The sequence below is a fragment of the Scyliorhinus torazame genome, chromosome 25 (assembly GCF_047496885.1).
Source record: "Scyliorhinus torazame isolate Kashiwa2021f chromosome 25, sScyTor2.1, whole genome shotgun sequence".
Taxonomy (NCBI): domain Eukaryota; kingdom Metazoa; phylum Chordata; class Chondrichthyes; order Carcharhiniformes; family Scyliorhinidae; genus Scyliorhinus; species Scyliorhinus torazame.
Window position 1 is genome coordinate 32,405,741 of NC_092731.1, and position 21,121 is coordinate 32,426,861.

The window sequence follows — 21,121 nt, forward strand, 5'->3', positions numbered from 1 at the left end:
ACCCACTGACCCACCGTGCTGCCCTGTATCTTGGTCTTCACAGCGAGAGGATTCGAATACAGGGGCAGGGATGTCTTGTTGCAATTATACAGGTCCTTGGTTAGACCGCAACTGGAATAATATTGTTATAGAGGGAGTACAGAGAAGACTGATTCCTAGGATGCCTGCCGTACGTACAAGGAGAGATTGAGTCGGTTTAGGATTATATTCGCTGGAGCTTAGAAGAGTATGGGGGGGGGGAAATCTCAGAGACCTATAAAATTCTAACAGGATTAGACAGGGTAAATTCCTGATGGTAGGTGTGTCCAGAATCAGGGGTCACCATTGTGGATACAGGGTAGATCATTTAGGACTGAGATGAGGAGAAATTTCTTCACCCCGTGAGTGATGAGCCTGTGGAATTCGCTACCACAGAAAGCAACTGAGGGAAAAACATTGTATGTCTTGAAGGAGTTAGATACGCCACTTGGGGTGAAGGGGAGCAAAGGATATGGGGGGAAAACAGGAACAGGTTATTGAATTGGATGATCATAATGAATGGAGTAGCAGGCTCGAAGGACCGAGTGACGTCCTCCTGCTCCTATTTTCTACGCCCAATCCAACAAACAACTGAGTCATATACATTGCGAGTTTCTGTGTCTGACCTGGGTCCCAAATTAGTCTTGCCTTTGCGGAGTAAGCTCATTTAAAGCAGGTTTAAGAAATTGAAGGAAAATTAATGTATCTGCGCCCTTGATCTGGGCTTGAAGTGTAGCCAGAGAGCTGCTATTACGATCCTGTTTCTCATCAGCCCATCATACCCTCCCACCCATCACAACAGGCAACGGCAGTGGGTGACAGCCCTGCTTCTAAGCCAGGCGCTCCTGGTTCAAGTCCCACTCGAGAACTTGATGGCCAAGGTAGGGGGCGTTTGTAACAGGGCCAAGCAAGTGGATTATCAATTTTGAAATCCTTCCAACACGTGTCAATGGCAGGTGCTGAGAAAGGAGAAGAGCCCGTTCGCCATGTGATGGAAAGAAATTGAAGCCTCTGCCATCCTCTATCGATAGCTTCAGGCTACAACATACACCGTATGTTGCCACAGCAATGATGGTGATTGTGGCACTGTGACTCGCCTTAGGACAAAGAACTCAGGAAGAATCAATGGCCTAAACCTTGGTGTGTCGGGCACAATTTCAAAATTTGAAGAGGACACAAAACTTGGTAGATTGAGAACCATAAGGAGGACAGCGATAGAGTGGTGGAATGGGCAGACACATGGCAGATTGATTTTAACAGAGAGAGGTATGGAGGTGCACAATCGTTAGAAAGAATGAGGAGGGGCAAGAGAAAGTAAAGTGCACAAATCTAAAGGGGATGCAGGAACAGAGGCCTGCATTATAAGTGAACAAATCTTTGAAGATAGCCAGGCAGATTAAAATCATAGAATTCCTCCAGCGCAGGAGGAGGCCATTCGGCCCATCGAATCTGCACCGACCCTCTGAAAGAGCACCCTACCTCGGGCCACAGCCCCGCCCTGTCTCGTAACCCTGCCTAACTTTAAAAAAATAAATTTAGAGTACCCAACCCTTCTTTTTCCAATTAAGGGGCAATTTAGCGTGGCCAGTCCACCGACTCTGCACATTTTTGGGTTTTGGGGGTGAGACCCATGCAGATGTGGGGAAAATGTGCAAACCCCACTTGGACAGTGTCCCGGGCCCTCAGCGCCATGAGGCAGTAATGCTAACCACTGCTCCACTGTGCCACCCGCCTAACATACAGATCCCGGGACATTAAGGGCAATTTACCACGGCCAATCCAGCTAACCTGCAAATCTTTAGACTGTGGGAGGAAACCGGAGCACCCGGAGAAAACCCACGCACACACGGGGAGAACGTGCAGACTCCGCACAGACAGTCACCCGAGGCCAGAATTGAACCTGGGTCTCTGGTGCAGTGGGGCAGTAGTGCTAACCACTGTGCCGCCGTTGAAAAATCAGTTAAAATGGCATATTGGAGTCTGGTTTTAAAATAAAGGTGCAGAGTACAAAATAAAGCAAGTTATGGTGAAGCTTTATAAATCACTGTTTCGGCCTCAATTAGAGCATTGGCACTGCACTTTAGGAGGGACGCAAGGGCTTTAGGGAGAGTGCAGAAAGACTTGAGAATGTTTTCTGGGATGATAGAACTCTGTCATTTGTATAAATAAAGGGGCTGGTTTAGCACAGGGCTAAATCGCTGGCTTTGAAAGCAGATCAAGGCAGGCTAGCAGCACGGTTCAATTCCTGTAACAGCCTCCCCGAACAGGCGCCGGAATGTGGCGACTAGGGGCTTTTCACAAGTAACTTCATTTGAAGCCTACTTGTGACAATAAGCGATTTTCATTCATTTCATTTCAATTGAATAAGAAACGGTTAATATAAAACATGTTCAAAATCGTGAGGGGTCTGGACAGAGAGAAATTGTTCCTATTGATGATAGACTGAAGAACCAGAGGCATAGATTTGAAATGGTTGGAAGAAGAACCAATGATGACATGAGAAAATATGTTTTAGTTTACAAGAATGTTGCCAGGGCTGGAAAAGTGTATCGCCGAGGCGAGATTGGATACGTTGGGGTTATTTTCCTTAGAACAAAGAAGAGCGACTTAATTGACGTGTACAAAATTATGGGTGTACAAAATTATGAGGGAAAGAGATAAAAGTGGGCAGGATAAAATTGTTTCCCTTGGTGGAGAATTCTAGAAGCAGGGGACATAGATTGAAGATAAGAGGCAGAAGGTGTCGAGGGGACATGAGTAAGAGCGTTTTACACAGAGGGTAGTGGGAGTCTGGAGCTCACTGCCCGAGTTGGTGGTGGAGGCAGAGACCCTAAACTCTGTAAAAAGGTACCTGGATCTGCATCTTAAGTGCTCTAAGCTACAGGGCTATGGAGCGGGTGTGAGAAGGTGGGGATAGAAAGGGCACTTGGGTGTACTCGGGCAGGCATGGCCAAGGTAGGCTGAAGGGCCTCCTTCTGAGCTGCAACTTTTCTCGGATTTTCCAGGCCTCACAGTGGGGTGGAGCCAGCTTCAATCAGGGTTTTCAAAAACAAGTTGGAGAAGAAGCCAAGCGATAATCCCAAAGCCATAGGGAAAAACGGGGAAGTGGTACTGGCCCGAGTTACTCTTGCAGGGAGTCGGCTCAGACCTGACTTGCTAAAAGTCCCCTTTCTGTGCAGTTACCATTGTACAATTGTATTAGCTGGCATGAAGGAGGGGGGTAAAAAAATAAACAAAAAAATTAAATAAATGGCAACAGAAAAACTGCAGTCTGGGGTTTTACCTGCTGGTGACCCGTGCTTTATGGTTGAACATTCCATCTGTACTGTCAATCCAGGAGGAACCACGCAGCACATACATTTTCTGAGCATCAGCCTTTACAGGGAGGCCTGGTGGAGAGTATTCCGAGTCGGTCCATTCCCATACATTTCCCAGCATGTCGTAGAGACCTGTGCAAAGAGCACAAAGTAAACCGTAGCTTCAGTGCAAATAATAAGTTCAATCTCAATTGTCCATATTTCAATCAATCTGTCGCTGAAGATCACAGAAACAATGACTATTTTCTAGTCAGATCAATCTGTCATTTTCTGTAATCATTGAATTCTAAACCTCACTTTCCACGTGAGAATATGGTAGCACGGTGGGTAGCACTGTTGCTTCACAGCTCCAGGGTCCCAGGTTCGATTCCCGGCTTGGGTCACTGTCAGTGCGGAGTCTGCACGTTCTCCCTGTGTCTGCGTGGGTTTCCTCCGGGTGCTCCGGTTTCCTCCCACAAGTCCCGAAAGACGTGCCGTTCGGTAATTTGGACATTCTGAATTCTCCCTCTGTGTACCCGAACAGGCGCTGGAGTGTGGTGACTAGGGGATTTTCACGGTAACTTCATTGCAGTGTTAATGTAAGCCTCCCACAGTCCAAAGATGTGCAGGTTAGGTGGATTGCCCATGCTAAATTGCCCTTAGTGTCCAAAAAGGTTAGATGGGGTTATTGGGATAGGGTGGAAGTGGGGACTTAAGTGTGTCACTTAAGTGTGGTGCAGACTTGATGGGCCGTATGGTCTCCTTCTGCACTGTATGTTCTATGTTCTACTTGTGACAATAAAGATTATTATTATTACATTGTAACCTCAGGGGATGTTAGCTTCCTTGTGCAGCGCGGAACTACATTACAAACCTGCCCAGAAACAATGCAGTTGCAGCAATAACCGGCATTTCATCCCGAAAGTGTCTCACGGGAGGAGAGGAGATAGGCTGTCACAGGAGAAGAAACCAATGAAATGGGTGAAACAATCAATAAATCATGGTGGGATCAATGTTTTGGAGGCAAGAACTGTTTTTTGCCTTTTTTTTTTAAGGTGATTGACATTGGTAGCACAGCACTGAAGATGCACAGGCCATGGTGGTAGATTCTTACCATAGTTATTCTGTGGTTGAAATGCATTTACAGGAGATACACCATGATAACCATCTTCTGCTGTGTCTTGATCAGGAAATTTTCCCTGCGAAAGACACGTCCAGAAACAATATGCTCATCAACACAATTAGTGAGTAACATTCAAGGGAACATCAAAGTCTTTGAGAAACATCTGAATAGCCACAGGATAGTCAAGAATGGGATGAATAGAGACCAAAAAATAAATCTTGTGAAGGCAGAGGTTATAGCTGGTGTAGCAAATGAGTACTTTGCATCTGTCTTCATCAGAGAAGAGGATGCTGACAGCGTAACAACAAAGGAGAAGCTGGGAGTGAAATTTGCTCGGGTAAAAATAGATAGAGAGGGGGGACTTTAAAAATTGACAGTTCTCAAAGTAGAAAAGTCTCTGGGTCTTGATGCCATGGTGAATGGTCTCCTGGGTTTTTGTTTATTCAAACAAAGGTGCAATTTCAGGACACATTCCTTTTCCTTGCAGATGACAGGTCCAACATCCTGACCAATCAGCAGCCCTTTCTGCATGCAATATTAAATATTGTCCCCCCATGAAATTTGGTACTTGCATCTGATGAGTACAAGGTGAAAAAATTCAACAGCATGTCTCTTTTTCAGCAACATGCAGGTTCTGTCCGACCAAACAACTATTACTATCATACAAACTCTCCTGGTCACTCAATGAGAAGGCACAGCCTGCTCTGGACTCCAGTCTGTGCTGAGTTAGCTTCTCGGCGCTACGATTGGTGCCATTCTTGACAGGTGAGCAAAAAGGGCAGCCAGGGTTCACTCTCGTGGGTAGCACGGTAGCAGAAGTGGATGGCACTGTGACTTCACAGTGTCAGGATCCCAGGTTCGATTCCCCGCTGGGTCACTGTCTGTGCGGAGTCTGCACATTCACCCCGTGTCTGCGTGGGTTTCGTCCGGGTGCTCCGGTTTCCTGCCACAGTCCAAAGACGTGCAGGTTAGGTGAACTGGCCGTGATAAATTGCCCTTAGTGTCCAAAAAATATTAGATGGGGTTATTGGGTTACAGGGATAGGGTGGAAGTGAAGGCTTAAGTGGGTCGGTGCAGACTCGATGGGCCGAATGGCCTCCTGCTGCACAGTATGTTCTATGTTCCTGGAGGATGTCCAGGAATCCCTTTGGGAAATGCATGCACAGGCATCGAGGTCAGCTGTGATCCTCTCTGCAATCAAATAGTTTGACCTTTCTCATCACCCGAACCCACATACACCAAAGGGCAGTTTGATTGAGGTACTGAGGCTGCTGCCACTCCAGCAAGAGTCACCAACTTCAGGTGAATGGCAGGTGCTCTATCCATTTGTATCTACGGCTATCCTCAATAAACTTCAAACAATAAGCTGCATGGTGTAACATCCAACTCTCATCAAAATTGCTTCAAGTACACTACCTGCCAGAGATTTGTGCGATTTGACTGAAACTTGTTGCCCCATGGATATGTTCTACCTGAAAGCAGAAACAATATTTTACATGAAAGAGCAAAACTAACAGATAGATATAGGACAGATGTCAGAGGTAGGTTCTTTACTCGGAGAGTAGTAAGGGCGTGGAATGCCCTGTCTGCAACAATAGTGGACACCCCAACACTAAGGGCATTCAAATGGTCATTGGATAGACATATGGACAACAAGGGAATAGTGTAGATGGGCTTTAGAGTGGTTTCACAGGTCGACGCAACATCGACGGCCGAAGGGCCTGTACTGCGCTGTAATGTTCTATGTAACAGAAGTCCCTGGTTGCTACACAGTTTAATCAGGGGAGGATGTTGCACCGAGAAATCCACAACGTTTAAGGAAAAGGGCAGGGAAAGCAATATGGAAATGGCTCAGCAGTTGGGATCTGGCCAGCTGTTCATGTGGAGAATAAACTATAACACAGGCTGGCTATGCCAAAGTTTCATATAAAATTGTGCTGTTGGGGGAGAATTTAATTAGCCTACTCGCAGTCACTAATGGGGCCCCATTTACACCACAGGTGTTACTGCAGATCCTGTTGAGCAATTGTAGACAAATCCTGAGATAACAATGGGTGGCATTTCCTGCTGCTGGGAATATTGCTCTTTTAACAGTAAAAAAAAAACTACCAACTCTCCCTCGCCACTTATTAAAATGCAATGGAGAAATGTGCATACATATCAGGAGGAACGATGTAAAGAAGTGAGACGGTAAAACAGAGGATGCTTTGTGTCAAAACTGGTAATCCATCCTCACTTTGAGGATTTGGCATTGGACGTATTGTCGCTCAGCCTACATCAGGATTGGGAGTCAAACATCCGTTTACAAACAGTTAGGATGGATAATGGGGGGGAAAACATCTGGAATGCGGTACGAGTGACAGGCTCTACTGCAACATCAGAAATCTTTCCAGGTTGACACAGAATGCACTCAAAATTAGTTGTGGTGCTTTCTGCAGTTCAACATTTGAAGACTAGGTTCTTAGTCCTGGCTGAGTGGGCAGTGCTCTCAACTCTGGATCAGAAGATTCTGGGTTCAAGTCCCACTCCAGGTCAAAGCCAACACTCCAGTGCAGTATTGAGGGGGTGCTACACTGTCAGAGGTGCAATCTTTCAGCTAAGATGTTAAATTGAGGCCCCATCTTCTCTGTCAGTAAAAGATTCCATGACATTATTTCAAGAGCAGCAGGTTAATCCTCCCCAGTGTCTCAGCCAATATTTATCCCACAATCAACAACGACTTATATTGATATAGCACCTTTAATGTACTGAAGCAGACCAAAGCTTTTCACCGGACTATTATAAAACAAAGGGCAACACCCGAAACACACAAGGAGGTATTAAATCAGATGAGTGACAGTTTGGTTAAAGAAGTACATTTGCCTGGTATGGAGGGCATTAGCTATGAGGACAGGTTGGATAAACTCGGTTTGTTCTCACTGGAACAACAGAGGTTGAGGGGCGACCTGATAGAAGTCTACAAAATTATGAGGGACGTGGACAGAGTGGATAGTCAGATACTTTTTCCCAGGGTGGAAGAGTCAATTACTCGGGGGCATAGATTTAAAGCGCGAGTGGCAAAGTTTAGAGGAGATGTGCGAAGGATGTTTTTTTACACAGAGGGTAGTGGGTGCCTGGAACTCGCTGCCGGGGGAGGTGGTGGAAGGAGGTACGATAGTGACGTTTAAGGGGCGTCTTGACAAATACATGAATAGGATGGGAATAGAGGGATACGGACCCAGGAAGTGTAGCAGGTTTTAGGTTAGACGGGCAGCATGGCCGGCACTAGCTTGGAGGGCCGAAGGGCCTGTTCCTGTGCTGTACTGTTCTTTGGCCAATTACATAGAACATACAGTGCAGAAGGAGGCCATTCGGCCCATTGAGTCTGCACCGACCCACTTAAGCCCTCACTTCCACCCTATCCCCGTAACCCAATAAATCCTCCTAACCTTCTTGGTCACTAAGGGACAATTTATCATGGCCAATCCACCTAACCTGCGCGTCTTTGGACTGTGGGAGGAAACCGGAGCACCCGGAGGAAACCCACACAGACACGGGGAGACCGTGCAGACGCCACACAGACAGTGACCCAACGGGGAATCGAACCTGGGACCCTGGAGCTGTGAAGCCACAGTGCTAACCACTTGTGCTACCGTGCTGCCCTAAACCTCGGTCTTCTTGTTGTCGATCTTTCCAACAATGGGAACAGTTTTCCTCAATTTACACTGATTGACACCTCATGATTTTAGACATTTATCAAACCTCCTCTCAAACCTCTTTTCCCCAAGGATAACAGTCCCAACCTCTTCAATCTATCCAGTGCCTGACAGTCCTCATCACTGAAACACCTTGCATGAATCTTTTCATTAAATTTCATCTGCCAATTGTCTGCCCAGTCCATCAACTGCCCCTTTTAAGTTCTACACTATCCTCCTCACTGTTTAAAATGTTTGTACGATTCGCATCATTCGCCAATGTTGAAATTGTTCCCTACACGCCAAGTTCTTGGTCATCAATATATAACAAGAGCAGGAGTCCCTGCACTGGGGAACTCCATTGGCCATTACTCACTGTTCCTGTCACTCGGTCACAGTATTCATGTTACTACTGTCGCTTAAACTATAACTTTGCTCAGAAGTCTGTTGTGCAGCACTTTATGAAATGCTGTCCAGAAGTCCATGTACACTGCATCAAAAGCATTGCCCTCATCAACCCTCTGTTATCTCAACAACAAAAGAACTCCCAGCAAGTTTGTTGCAGCACGGTAGCACAGTGGTTAGTACTGTTGCTTCACAGCTCCAGGGTCCCAGGTTCGATTCCCGACTTGGGTCACTGTCTGTGCGGAGTCTGCACGTTCTCCCCGTGTCTGCGTGGGTTTCCTCCGGGTGCTCCAGTTTCCTCCCACAGTCCAAAGATGTGCAGGTTAGGTGGATTGGCCATGATAAATGGCCCTTAGTGACAAAAAAGATTAGGTGGGGTTATTGGGTTACAGGGATAGGATGGCAGCGTGTGCTTCAGTAGGGTGTAAGAAGGCGAATGGAGTTTTGTCCTTCATTGCTAGAGGGATGGAGTTTAAGACTAGGGAGGTTATGCTGCAATTGTATAAGGTGTTAGTGAGGCCACACCTGGAGTATTGTGTTCAGTTTTGGTCTCCTTACTTGAGAAAGGACGTACTGGCACTGGAGGGTGTGCAGAGGAGATTCACTAGGTTAATCCCAGAGCTGAAGGGGTTGGATTACGAGGAGAGATTGAGTAGACCGGGACTGTACTCGTTGGAATTTAGAAGGATGAGGGGGATCTTATAGAAACATATAAAATTATGAAGGGAATAGATAGGATAGATGCGGGCAGGTTGTTTCCACTGGCGGGTGAAAGCAGAACTAGGGGGCATAGCCTCAAAATAAGGGGGAGTAGATTTAGGACTGAGTTTAGGAGGAACTTCTTCACCCAAAGGGTTGTGAATCTATGGAATTCCTTGCCCAGTGAAGCAGTAGAGGCTCCGTCATTAAATGTTTTTAAGATAAAGATAGATAGTTTTTTGAAGAATAAAGGGGTTAAGGGTTATGGTGTTCGGGCCGGAAAGTGGAGCTCAGTCCACAAAAGATCAGCCATGATCTCATTGCATGGCGGAGCAGGCTCGAGGGGCCAGATGGCCTACTCCTGCTCCTAGTTCTTATGTTGTTTCCAAGAGCTGGTGCAGACTCGATGGGCCGAATGGTCTCATTCTGCACTGTAAATTCTATGATTCTAACACAATTTGTTCATAATAAACTTGTTTTGGCTTTCCTTAATTAACCCACATTTTCCCAAATGACTACTAATTTAGCTCCGATTGGTCATGTCTGGATGTTTCCCTGACAGCCTGCAAGTTGCCGGTTTATGTTTTCAACTTTTTGTAATTCTCCTGTCCTCTGGCACCACCCGGAGTCCCAGAAGGCTGGAAAATGAAGGCCCCGCTCGCTTCCTTCAGCATCTCACCCAGTCCTGGCGCCTTATCAACATTTAGTGCAATGAGTCTATCCAATAGCTGCTCCTTATTTAATTTGAATGGAAAGCTTTGCAAGGCTGCTGGTAAATGGTAGGAGGGTCTAATTGGACAGTGCTTGGGCCAAACTGTGCTGCATGATTCTGTAATCGGAATTATCAGAATTAGCTGATGTAAAGAAATGCAATTCAACGTTACCAACTGATCACTGAGGGACCTGAAGAAGTTATGACCAGCTGATGTAAAACGGAGACACTAATGTGACCGATGTTAGTGGTGTGCAAGCGTACCTTCCAGGCCCCCTCGAGCAGCAAACTCCCATTCTTCCTCAGTGGGCAAGCGCAACCCCTTCCACTCGCAAAAGGCTTTGGCATCAATCCAGCTGACCTGCACCACGGGGTGTCGCAGTTTCCCTTTAATCCCCGAGCCTGGGCCTGCTGGCTGAAAGTGATTGTCAGGCAGTCTGATTATTCAAGTGGTTTTGTCGTCAATTATGCAAACAATTTATGAACTCCCAGTAAAATTGAACAATGGTTTAAATATTAAAAATGTTATGTCCAACTGCACATCCCCCAAACTACCATGGTGTTAGAGTTGGTTACCGATGCGTGCTCAGTTGGTCACTGATGCGTGCTCCGTTGGTCACTGATGCGTGCTCAGTTGGTCACTGATGCGTGCTCCGTTGGTCACTGATGCGTGCTCCGTTGGTCACTGATGCGTGCTCAGATGGACACTGATGCGTGCTCAGTCGGTCACTGATGCGTGCTCAGTCGGTCACTGATGCGTGCTCAGATGGTCACTGATGCGTGCTCAGTTGGTCACTGATGCGTGCTCCGTCGGTCACTGATGCGTGCTCAGTCGGTCACTGATGCGTGCTCAGTTGGTCACTGATGCGTGCTCAGTTGGTCACTGATGCGTGCTCAGTAGGTCACTGATGCGTGCTCAGTCGGTCACTGATGCGTGCTCAGTCGGTCACTGATGCGTGCTCAGTTGGTCACTGATGCGTGCTCAGTTGGTCACTGATGCGTGCTCCGTTGGTCACTGATGCGTGCTCAGTTGGTCACTGATGCGTGCTCAGTTGGTCACTGATGCGTGCTCAGTTGGTCACTGATGCGTGCTCCGATGGTCACTGATGCGTGCTCAGATGGTCACTGATGCGTGCTCAGATGGTCACTGATGCGTGCTCAGATGGTCACTGATGCGTGCTCAGTCGGTCACTGATGCGTGCTCAGTCGGTCACTGATGCGTGCTCAGTCGGTCACTGATGCGTGCTCAGTCGGTCACTGATGCGTGCTCAGTCGGTCACTGATGCGTGCTCAGTCGGTCACTGATGCGTGCTCCGTTGGTCACTGATGCGTGCTCAGTTGGTCACTGATGCGTGCTCAGATGGTCACTGATGCGTGCTCAGTAGGTCACTGATGCGTGCTCAGTCGGTCACTGATGCGTGCTCAGTCGGTCACTGATGCGTGCTCAGTCGGTCACTGATGCGTGCTCAGTCGGTCACTGATGCGTGCTCAGTCGGTCACTGATGCGTGCTCCGTTGGTCACTGATGCGTGCTCAGTCGGTCACTGATGCGTGCTCAGTCGGTCACTGATGCGTGCTCAGTCGGTCACTGATGCGTGCTCAGTCGGTCACTGATGCGTGCTCAGTCGGTCACTGATGCGTGCTCAGTTGGTCACTGATGCGTGCTCAGTTGGTCACTGATGCGTGCTCAGTCGGTCACTGATGCGTGCTCAGTTGGTCACTGATGCGTGCTCAGTCGGTCACTGATGCGTGCTCAGTCGGTCACTGCTGCGTGCTCCATTGGTCACTGATGCGTGCTCCATTGGTCACTGATGCGTGCTCAGATGGTCACTGATGCGTGCTCAGTTGGTCACTGATGCGTGCTCCGTTGGTCACTGATGCGTGCTCAGTTGGTCACTGATGCGTGCTCAGTTGGTCACTGATGCGTGCTCAGATGGACACTGATGCGTGCTCAGTCGGTCACTGATGCGTGCTCAGTTGGTCACTGATGCGTGGTCAGTTGGTCACTGATGCGTGCTCCGTTGGTCACTGATGCGTGCTCAGATGGTTACTGATGCGTGCTCAGTTGGTCACTGATGCGTGCTCAGTTGGTCACTGATGCGTGCTCAGATGGTCACTGATGCGTGCTCAGTTGGTCACTGATGCGTGCTCAGTCGGTCACTGATGCGTGCTCAGTCGGTCACTGATGCGTGCTCAGTTGGTCACTGATGCGAGCTCAGGTGGTCACTGATGCGTGCCCGTTGGTCACTGATGCGTGCTCAGTTGGTCACTGATGCGTGCTCAGTTGGTCACTGATGCGTGCTCAGTTGGTCACTGATGCGTGCTCCGTTGGTCACTGATGCGTGCTCAGTCGGTCACTGATGCGTGCTCAGTTGGTCACTGATGAGTGCTCAGTTGGTCACTGATGCGTGCTCAGTTGGTCACTGATGCGTGCTCAGTTGGTCACTGATGCGTGCTCAGTTGGTCACTGCTGCGTGCTCAGTTGGTCACTGATGCGTGCTCAGTCGGTCACTGATGCGTGCTCAGTTGGTCACTGCTGCGTGCTCAGTTGGTCACTGATGCGTGCTCAGTTGGTCACTGATGCGTGCTCAGTTGGTCACTGATGCGTGCTCAGTTGGTCACTGATGCGTGCTCAGTCGGTCACTGATGCGTGCTCAGTCGGTCACTGATGCGTGCTCAGTCGGTCACTGATGCGTGCTCAGTCGGTCACTGATGCGTGCTCAGTCGGTCACTGCTGCGTGCTCCATTGGTCACTGATGCGTGCTCCATTGGTCACTGATGCGTGCTCAGATGGTCACTGATGCGTGCTCAGTTGGTCACTGATGCGTGCTCCGTTGGTCACTGATGCGTGCTCAGTTGGTCACTGATGCGTGCTCAGTTGGTCACTGATGCGTGCTCAGATGGACACTGATGCGTGCTCAGTCGGTCACTGATGCGTGCTCAGTTGGTCACTGATGCGTGGTCAGTTGGTCACTGATGCGTGCTCCGTTGGTCACTGATGCGTGCTCAGTTGGTCACTGATGCGTGCTCAGTTGGTCACTGATGCGTGCTCAGTTGGTCACTGATGCGTGCTCCGTTGGTCACTGATGCGTGCTCAGTCGGTCACTGATGCGTGCTCAGTTGGTCACTGATGAGTGCTCAGTTGGTCACTGATGCGTGCTCAGTTGGTCACTGATGCGTGCTCAGTTGGTCACTGATGCGTGCTCAGTTGGTCACTGCTGCGTGCTCAGTTGGTCACTGATGCGTGCTCAGTCGGTCACTGATGCGTGCTCAGTCGGTCACTGATGCGTGCTCAGTCGGTCACTGATGCGTGCTCAGTCGGTCACTGATGCGTGCTCCGTTGGTCACTGATGCGTGCTCAGTCGGTCACTGATGCGTGCTCAGTCGGTCACTGATGCGTGCTCAGTCGGTCACTGATGCGTGCTCAGTCGGTCACTGATGCGTGCTCAGTCGGTCACTGATGCGTGCTCAGTTGGTCACTGATGCGTGCTCAGTTGGTCACTGATGCGTGCTCAGTCGGTCACTGATGCGTGCTCAGTTGGTCACTGATGCGTGCTCAGTCGGTCACTGATGCGTGCTCAGTCGGTCACTGCTGCGTGCTCCATTGGTCACTGATGCGTGCTCCATTGGTCACTGATGCGTGCTCAGATGGTCACTGATGCGTGCTCAGTTGGTCACTGATGCGTGCTCCGTTGGTCACTGATGCGTGCTCAGTTGGTCACTGATGCGTGCTCAGTTGGTCACTGATGCGTGCTCAGATGGACACTGATGCGTGCTCAGTCGGTCACTGATGCGTGCTCAGTTGGTCACTGATGCGTGGTCAGTTGGTCACTGATGCGTGCTCCGTTGGTCACTGATGCGTGCTCAGATGGTTACTGATGCATGCTCAGTTGGTCACTGATGCGTGCTCAGTTGGTCACTGATGCGTGCTCAGATGGTCACTGATGCGTGCTCAGTTGGTCACTGATGCGTGCTCAGTCGGTCACTGATGCGTGCTCAGTCGGTCACTGATGCGTGCTCAGTTGGTCACTGATGCGAGCTCAGGTGGTCACTGATGCGTGCCCGTTGGTCACTGATGCGTGCTCAGTTGGTCACTGATGCGTGCTCAGTTGGTCACTGATGCGTGCTCAGTTGGTCACTGATGCGTGCTCCGTTGGTCACTGATGCGTGCTCAGTCGGTCACTGATGCGTGCTCAGTTGGTCACTGATGAGTGCTCAGTTGGTCACTGATGCGTGCTCAGTTGGTCACTGATGCGTGCTCAGTTGGTCACTGATGCGTGCTCAGTTGGTCACTGCTGCGTGCTCAGTTGGTCACTGATGCGTGCTCAGTCGGTCACTGATGCGTGCTCAGTTGGTCACTGCTGCGTGCTCAGTTGGTCACTGATGCGTGCTCAGTTGGTCACTGATGCGTGCTCAGTTGGTCACTGATGCGTGCTCAGTTGGTCACTGATGCGTGCTCAGTCGGTCACTGATGCGTGCTCAGTTGGTCACTGATGCGTGCTCAGTCGGTCACTGATGCGTGCTCAGTCGGTCACTGCTGCGTGCTCCATTGGTCACTGATGCGTGCTCCATTGGTCACTGATGCGTGCTCAGATGGTCACTGATGCGTGCTCAGTTGGTCACTGATGCGTGCTCCGTTGGTCACTGATGCGTGCTCAGTTGGTCACTGATGCGTGCTCAGTTGGTCACTGATGCGTGCTCAGATGGACACTGATGCGTGCTCAGTCGGTCACTGATGCGTGCTCAGTTGGTCACTGATGCGTGGTCAGTTGGTCACTGATGCGTGCTCCGTTGGTCACTGATGCGTGCTCAGTTGGTCACTGATGCGTGCTCAGTCGGTCACTGATGCGTGCTCAGTTGGTCACTGATGCGTGCTCCGTCGGTCACTGATGCGTGCTCAGTCGGTCACTGATGCGTGCTCAGTTGGTCACTGATGAGTGCTCAGTTGGTCACTGATGCGTGCTCAGTTGGTCACTGATGCGTGCTCAGTTGGTCACTGATGCGTGCTCAGTCGGTCACTGCTGCGTGCTCAGTCGGTCACTGATGCGTGCTCAGTCGGTCACTGATGCGTGCTCAGTTGGTCACTGCTGCGTGCTCAGTTGGTCACTGATGCGTGCTCAGTTGGTCACTGATGCGTGCTCAGTTGGTCACTGATGCGTGCTCAGTTGGTCACTGATGCGTGCTCAGATGGTCACTGATGCGTGCTCAGTTGGTCACTGATGCGTGCTCAGATGGTCACTGATGCGTACTCAGTCGGTCACTGATGCGTGCTCAGTCGGTTACCGATGCGTGCTCAGTTGGTCACTGATGCGTGCTCAGATGGTCACTGATGCGTGCTCAGTCGGTCACTGATGCGTGCTCAGTCGGTCACTGATGCGTGCTCAGTCGGTCACTGATGCGTGCTCAGTCGGTCACTGATGCGTGCTCAGTCGGTCACTGATGCGTGCTCAGTCGGTCACTGATGCGTGCTCAGTCGGTCACTGATGCGTGCTCAGTCGGTCACTGATGCGTGCTCAGTCGGTCACTGATGCGTGCTCAGTCGGTCACTGATGCGTGCTCAGTCGGTCACTGATGCGTGCTCAGTCGGTCACTGCTGCGTGCTCAGTCGGTCACTGATGCGTGCTCAGTTGGTCACTGATGCGTGCTCAGTTGGTCACTGATGCTTGCTCAGATGGTCACTGATGCGTGCTCAGTTGGTCACTGATGAGTGCTCAGTCGGTCACTGATGCGTGCTCAGTCGGTCACTGCTGCGTGCTCAGTCGGTCACTGCTGCGTGCTCAGTCGGTCACTGATGCGTGCTCAGTCGGTCACTGATGCGTGCTCAGTTGGTCACTGATGCGTGCTCAGTCGGTCACTGCTGCGTGCTCCATTGGTCACTGATGCGTGCTCCGTTGGTCACTGATGCGTGCTCCGTTGGTCACTGATGCGTGCTCAGATGGTCACTGATGCGTGCTCAGTTGGTCACTGATGCGTGCTCAGTTGGTCACTGATGCGTGCTCAGATGGACACTGATGCGTGCTCAGTTGGTCACTGATGCGTGGTCAGTTGGTCACTGATGAGTGCTCAGTTAGTCACTGATGCGTGCTCAGTTGGTCACTGATGAGTGCTCAGATGGTCACTGATGCGTGCTCAGTTGGTCACTGATGCGAGCTCAGTTGGTCACTGATGCGTGCTCAGTTGGTCACTGATGCGTGCTCAGATGGTCACTGATGCGTGCTCAGTTGGTCACTGATGCGTGCTCAGATGGTCACTGATGCGTGCTCAGTCGGTCACTGATGCGTGCTCAGTCGGTTAACGATGCGTGCTCAGTTGGTCACTGATGCGTGCTCAGATGGTCACTGATGCGTGCTCAGTCGGTCACTGATGCGTGCTCAGTCGGTCACTGATGCGTGCTCAGTCGGTCACTGATGCGTGCTCAGTCGGTCACTGATGCGTGCTCAGATGGTCACTGATGCGTGCTCCATTGGTCACTGATGCGTGCTCCATTGGTCACTGATGCGTGCTCAGTCGGTCACTGATGCGTGCTCAGCCGGTCACTGATGCGTGCTCAGTTGGTCACTGATGCGTGCTCAGTTGGTCACTGATGCGTGCTCAGTTGGTCACTGATGCGTGCTCAGATGGTCACTGATGCGTGCTCAGTCGGTCACTGATGCGTGCTCAGTCGGTCACTGATGCGTGCTCAGTCGGTCACTGATGCGTGCTCAGTCGGTCACTGATGCGTGCTCAGTCGGTCACTGATGCGTGCTCAGTCGGTCACTGATGCGTGCTCAGTCGGTCACTGATGCGTGCTCAGTCGGTCACTGATGCGTGCTCAGTCGGTCACTGATGCGTGCTCAGTCGGTCACTGATGCGTGCTCAGTCGGTCACTGATGCGTGCTCAGTCGGTCACTGATGCGTGCTCAGTCGGTCACTGATGCGTGCTCAGTCGGTCACTGATGCGTGCCCAGGGGACCTCCGGTGGTGGCGATGTGCTGAGCGGTCTCGCATCAAGTGGCTCTCCTCCCAATCAGACGCAAAATAGTGAATGTTTGAGATTTTTGGCCCGAAAAGCCACCCCAAACTCTCCCAAACCCAGAAGGTGCGAACAGCAACGATGCGGACAGGAAGATGCCGGCAAATGGCGGTTCAAAGAGCCAGCGAGAAACGGCAGAAAGGGGCAAGAGCAACGAGCGGACGGAGCAGTGGGCCCACGAGGCGAGGCGGCAGCGAACCAGGAGCGGGGAAGACCGGCCACCCGAACGGCGGAACAGGAGCGAACGGCGACGTGCCCCCCCCCCCCCCCCCCACACCAGGGGATGGATGGAAGACATTCCTAAAAAGGAATTAACCGCCATGAGGGAGGCGATTAAAATGAAGTTCCAGGTGGTGGTGAAGGAAGTGATGACGGAAGCGATGGCTGCCCTCCAGCGCACGATAGACAGCCTGGGGAGGAAGGTGGAAGTCCAGGAAAAGACGATCCTGGACCTGTAAAAGGCATCAACGGATCAGAGCGACAGGATCGTGGGTCTGAACCAGAAGGGGAAGGTCGATGACCAGGAAAATAGATCCAGGCGACATAATGTCCGGATCATGGGCCTGGCAGAGGGCACTAAGGGAAGGGACCCGACGGACGACATCACCCAAATGCCGGGAAACCTAGTCGGGGGGGGGGGGCTTTCCAAGCCCCCCAGAATGCGACAGGGCACACAGGTCGCTCCGGCCAAAACCCAAGACTGGGAAGCAGCCGAGAGCGATTATGGCGAAGCTGCACCGGTACCAGGACCGGGAAAAGATCCTGAGGTGGGCCCGACAGACAAAGCCCTGCTCATGGGGAGGACACAGAATTAGAGTGTACCAAGACATTGGGGCGGACCTTGCAAAACAGAGAGCCGAGTACAAAAAGGCAAAGTTGGCACTTACAAGAGCGGGGTGAGGTTCGGCATGTTGTTCCCGACCAGACTCTGGGTGACGTGTCAGGGGAAAGAACACTGCTTCGATACCCCGGCGGAGGCGGCAAGTTTGTGAAAACGAACAATTGGAAGAACAAACGCAGCAACGGAGAGGGCAGAGGGGTGAAGAAGGATTGGAAACAGAGGACAAAATGGGACCAAGAACTATTGCGTGGACTCTGCGTTTGCGCGGGGCTGTGCTGCCTCATTCTCGTTTAAAGCTGGAAGACAGAGAGAAGGGAGCAAGGACAGGGTAAGCAGGTGAGGGGGCGAGGAAGGGAACGGAGACAGGCAGACAGAATAGAAACAGGGCTAATCCAGCCCAGGGAGGGAGCCACCGTACTATCAGGAAGGGCTAGCACCGGAAGAAAGGCAGTAAGAGGGCCGGTGACGCAGCTCTCAGGAGAGAGGGATCGCCTGGCCAAGGAGGGGGGGGCAGGGAAGAAGGGTGGGAGGATATACGGAGGGAGGGGGCGGGAGAGGACAGGGGGAGGGACAGGGACAGGGAGGGGGGGGGGGAAATGGGCATGGGGGGGGGGGAGAACTCACAGAACAGAAAGGGGGCACAAAGATAGGAAAGGGTTGGCAACGAGACAGACATAGGCCTCGGCGGGCATGGAACAGGCCGAGGAATCAAGATGGCGCCGCAAGCAGCCACTTTAGAATTTGCAGTGCAGAAGGAGGCCATTCAGCCCATCGGGTCTGCACCGGCCCTTGGAAAGCACCCTTTTCCAAGCCCACACCTCCATCCCATCCCCGTAACCCAGCAACCCCACCCAACCTTTTTTGGACACTATGGGCAATTTATCACGGCCAATCCACCTAACCCGCACATCTTTGGGCTGTGGGAGGAAACCGGAGCACCCGGAGGAAACCCACGCACACACGGGGAGAACGTGCAGACTCCGCACAGACAGTGACCCAAGCCGGGAATCGAACCTGGGACCCTGGAGCTGTGAAGCAACAGTGCTAACCGCTGTGCTACCGTGCTGCCCTTTTTATTTTCACTTTCTCCGAGAGTTCAGTTCATTTTATTGTCTTACAAGTTTTAACCTTTACCTTAGCACCCAGAAAAAGAAAATCCAAATAAGCTGAGCTGTTTGATGATGGGAGTCTCAGCCTATTGGTGAACGTTTGTTTCAAAGAACAAAGAAAAATGACAGCACAGGACCAGGCCCTTCGGCCCTCCCAGCCCGCGCCTATCCAGATCCTCTGTCTAAAACCGTCGTCTATTTTCTAAAGATCTGTATCCCTCTGCTCCCTGCCCGTTCATATATCTGTCTAGATACATCTTAAATGACGCTATCGTGCCCGCCTCTACCACCTCCGCCGGCAACGCGTTCCAGCCACCCACCACCCTCTGCGTAAAGAACTTTCCACGCATTTCTCCCTTAAACTTTCCCCCTCTCACCTTGAACTTGTGACCCCTAGTAATTGAGTCCCCCACTCTTGGAAAAAGCTTCTTGCTATCCACCCTGTCCATACCTCTCATGATTTTGTAGACCTCAATCAGGTCCCCCCTCAACCTCCGTCTTTCTAATGAAAATAATCCTCATCTACTCAACCTCTCTTCATAGCTGGCGCCCTCCATACCAGGGCAACATCCTGGTGAACCTCCTCTGCACCCTCTCTAAAGCATCCACATCCTTCTGGTAATGTGGCGACCAGAACTGCACGCAGTATTCCAAATGTGGCCTAACCAAAGTTTTATACAACTGTAACATGACCTGCCGACTCTTGTACTCAATACCCCTTCCGATGAAGGAAAGCATGCCGTATGCCTTCTTGACCACTCTATCGTCCTGCGCAGCCACCTTCAGGGTACAATGGACCTGAACACCCAGATCTCCCTGTACATCAGTTTTCCCCAGGGCTTTTTCATTTACCGTATAGTTCGCTCTTGAATTGGATCTTCATTTTCGTTCAAAATAAATTTGTGATTTTTTTTAAACCCAATTCGTTGATAACCTGTAGTTTAACAGCACGGTTTGAATATAAAGTATCTTCCTGCTACATTTTCTTTGGGAACCCACGGCAGTTTTATTTCTCATGAAGCCATCTCTGCGTCTTCCATCCAATAATCCTACTTCCTCTGCTGTGGTGGACTGAACGCGTACATCTCTCCTTTGCCGAATATGCAGGTCTGTCTCCTTCTCTTGGGCTCAGCTGTCACTTGGATTTTACTTTCCTTGCTGGGGGCACTGGGTGACCAGAGTCCACTGAAGCCTCTCGCAGTTCAAGCATTTCCTCCTCTTGTTGACACGCCTCCTGTAAAAAGCTGCCATTTCAGTTCTCCCCATTCCCGGGCCCCTTCCGATGGGACTGCCCGACCGAGGTCATAATTCCCACTTTTGTCCGGCGGCTTCAATATTTGCCCGGAGTAAATGCTGAAAATCCTGCTGTAACTGCTCGTGGTCAACGGGGCCGAACAGGTTCCTGCCTTAAGGTTGATTTGCAGATTCTCTTCTTCAGCGTGTAAACGCATCATGGTGTCCCCCCTTCCTGCTGTCCAACTGGGACAGATGGGGGCGGTGGACCAGTCGAGGTTCCTGCACCCGGGAGAAAAGGAATTCTCGTTCTTTTCACAGGTGCACAAGGTAAATACCCGTATCAACTTCTTTGCAGTGCGGAAATCAGTGCTTCCAGGAATTGCAGGAGCGCAGTATTCCGCGATCGGCATCTCCGACCACGCTCCGTACTGAGTGGATGGGAGGTTGGAGAGAAAAATGGTGTACTCTCAGCTCTCCCAACAGGGGTTCCTTTAAAATGTTTTCTTTCACGGAGGCTGGACACGGACCTCCTGGCCGACAAGGCCTTCTGCCAGGAAACATCGCGGGCCACAGGCGATTACGTTAGTAACAACCAGAACGAGGAGGTCTCACCCTCCACGTTCTGGGAGGCACTGAAGGCTGTGATCAGAGGGGAAATTATAGCTACAAGGCGCAGAGAGATCGGGAAGGGAGGGCGGCCAGGCAACAGCTGATCGACTCCATCTTGGAGAGCGACAGAAAATACTCCGAGGCCCCGACCTTAGAGCTGCTGGCGGAGAGGAAAAAGCTGCAAATGGACTTTAACCTGCTGTCCATCAGGAAAGCAGTGTACCAACTCCGCCAGACACGGGGGACCTTCTATGAACACGGGGAAAAAGCTGGCCACCTATTGGCTCACCAGCTGAGAAAGCAGGCAGCCACGAGGGAAATAGCACAGGTAAAGGATAGCAGAGGCAGACTGGTAGCGGAACAAAAAGAGGTCAATCGAGCATTCGAG

At 51.0% G+C, this 21,121-nt stretch overlaps 1 protein-coding gene across 2 annotated transcripts in view; it reads right to left on the reverse strand.

Annotated features, from left to right (window-relative positions):
* Window positions 1-21,121, reverse strand: part of sumf2 (sulfatase modifying factor 2) — a 48,876-nt gene that overhangs the window by 3,775 nt on the left and 23,980 nt on the right. For both annotated transcript variants that reach the window (XM_072490273.1, XM_072490272.1), the window contains 4 exons: window positions 10,192-10,342; window positions 5,854-5,909; window positions 4,429-4,513; window positions 3,302-3,467 (listed from right to left, as the gene is read on the reverse strand). In XM_072490273.1, coding sequence (XP_072346374.1) covers window positions 3,302-3,467; window positions 4,429-4,513; window positions 5,854-5,909; window positions 10,192-10,342 — 458 coding nt within the window. The remainder of the gene's footprint in view (window positions 1-3,301; window positions 3,468-4,428; window positions 4,514-5,853; window positions 5,910-10,191; window positions 10,343-21,121) is intronic.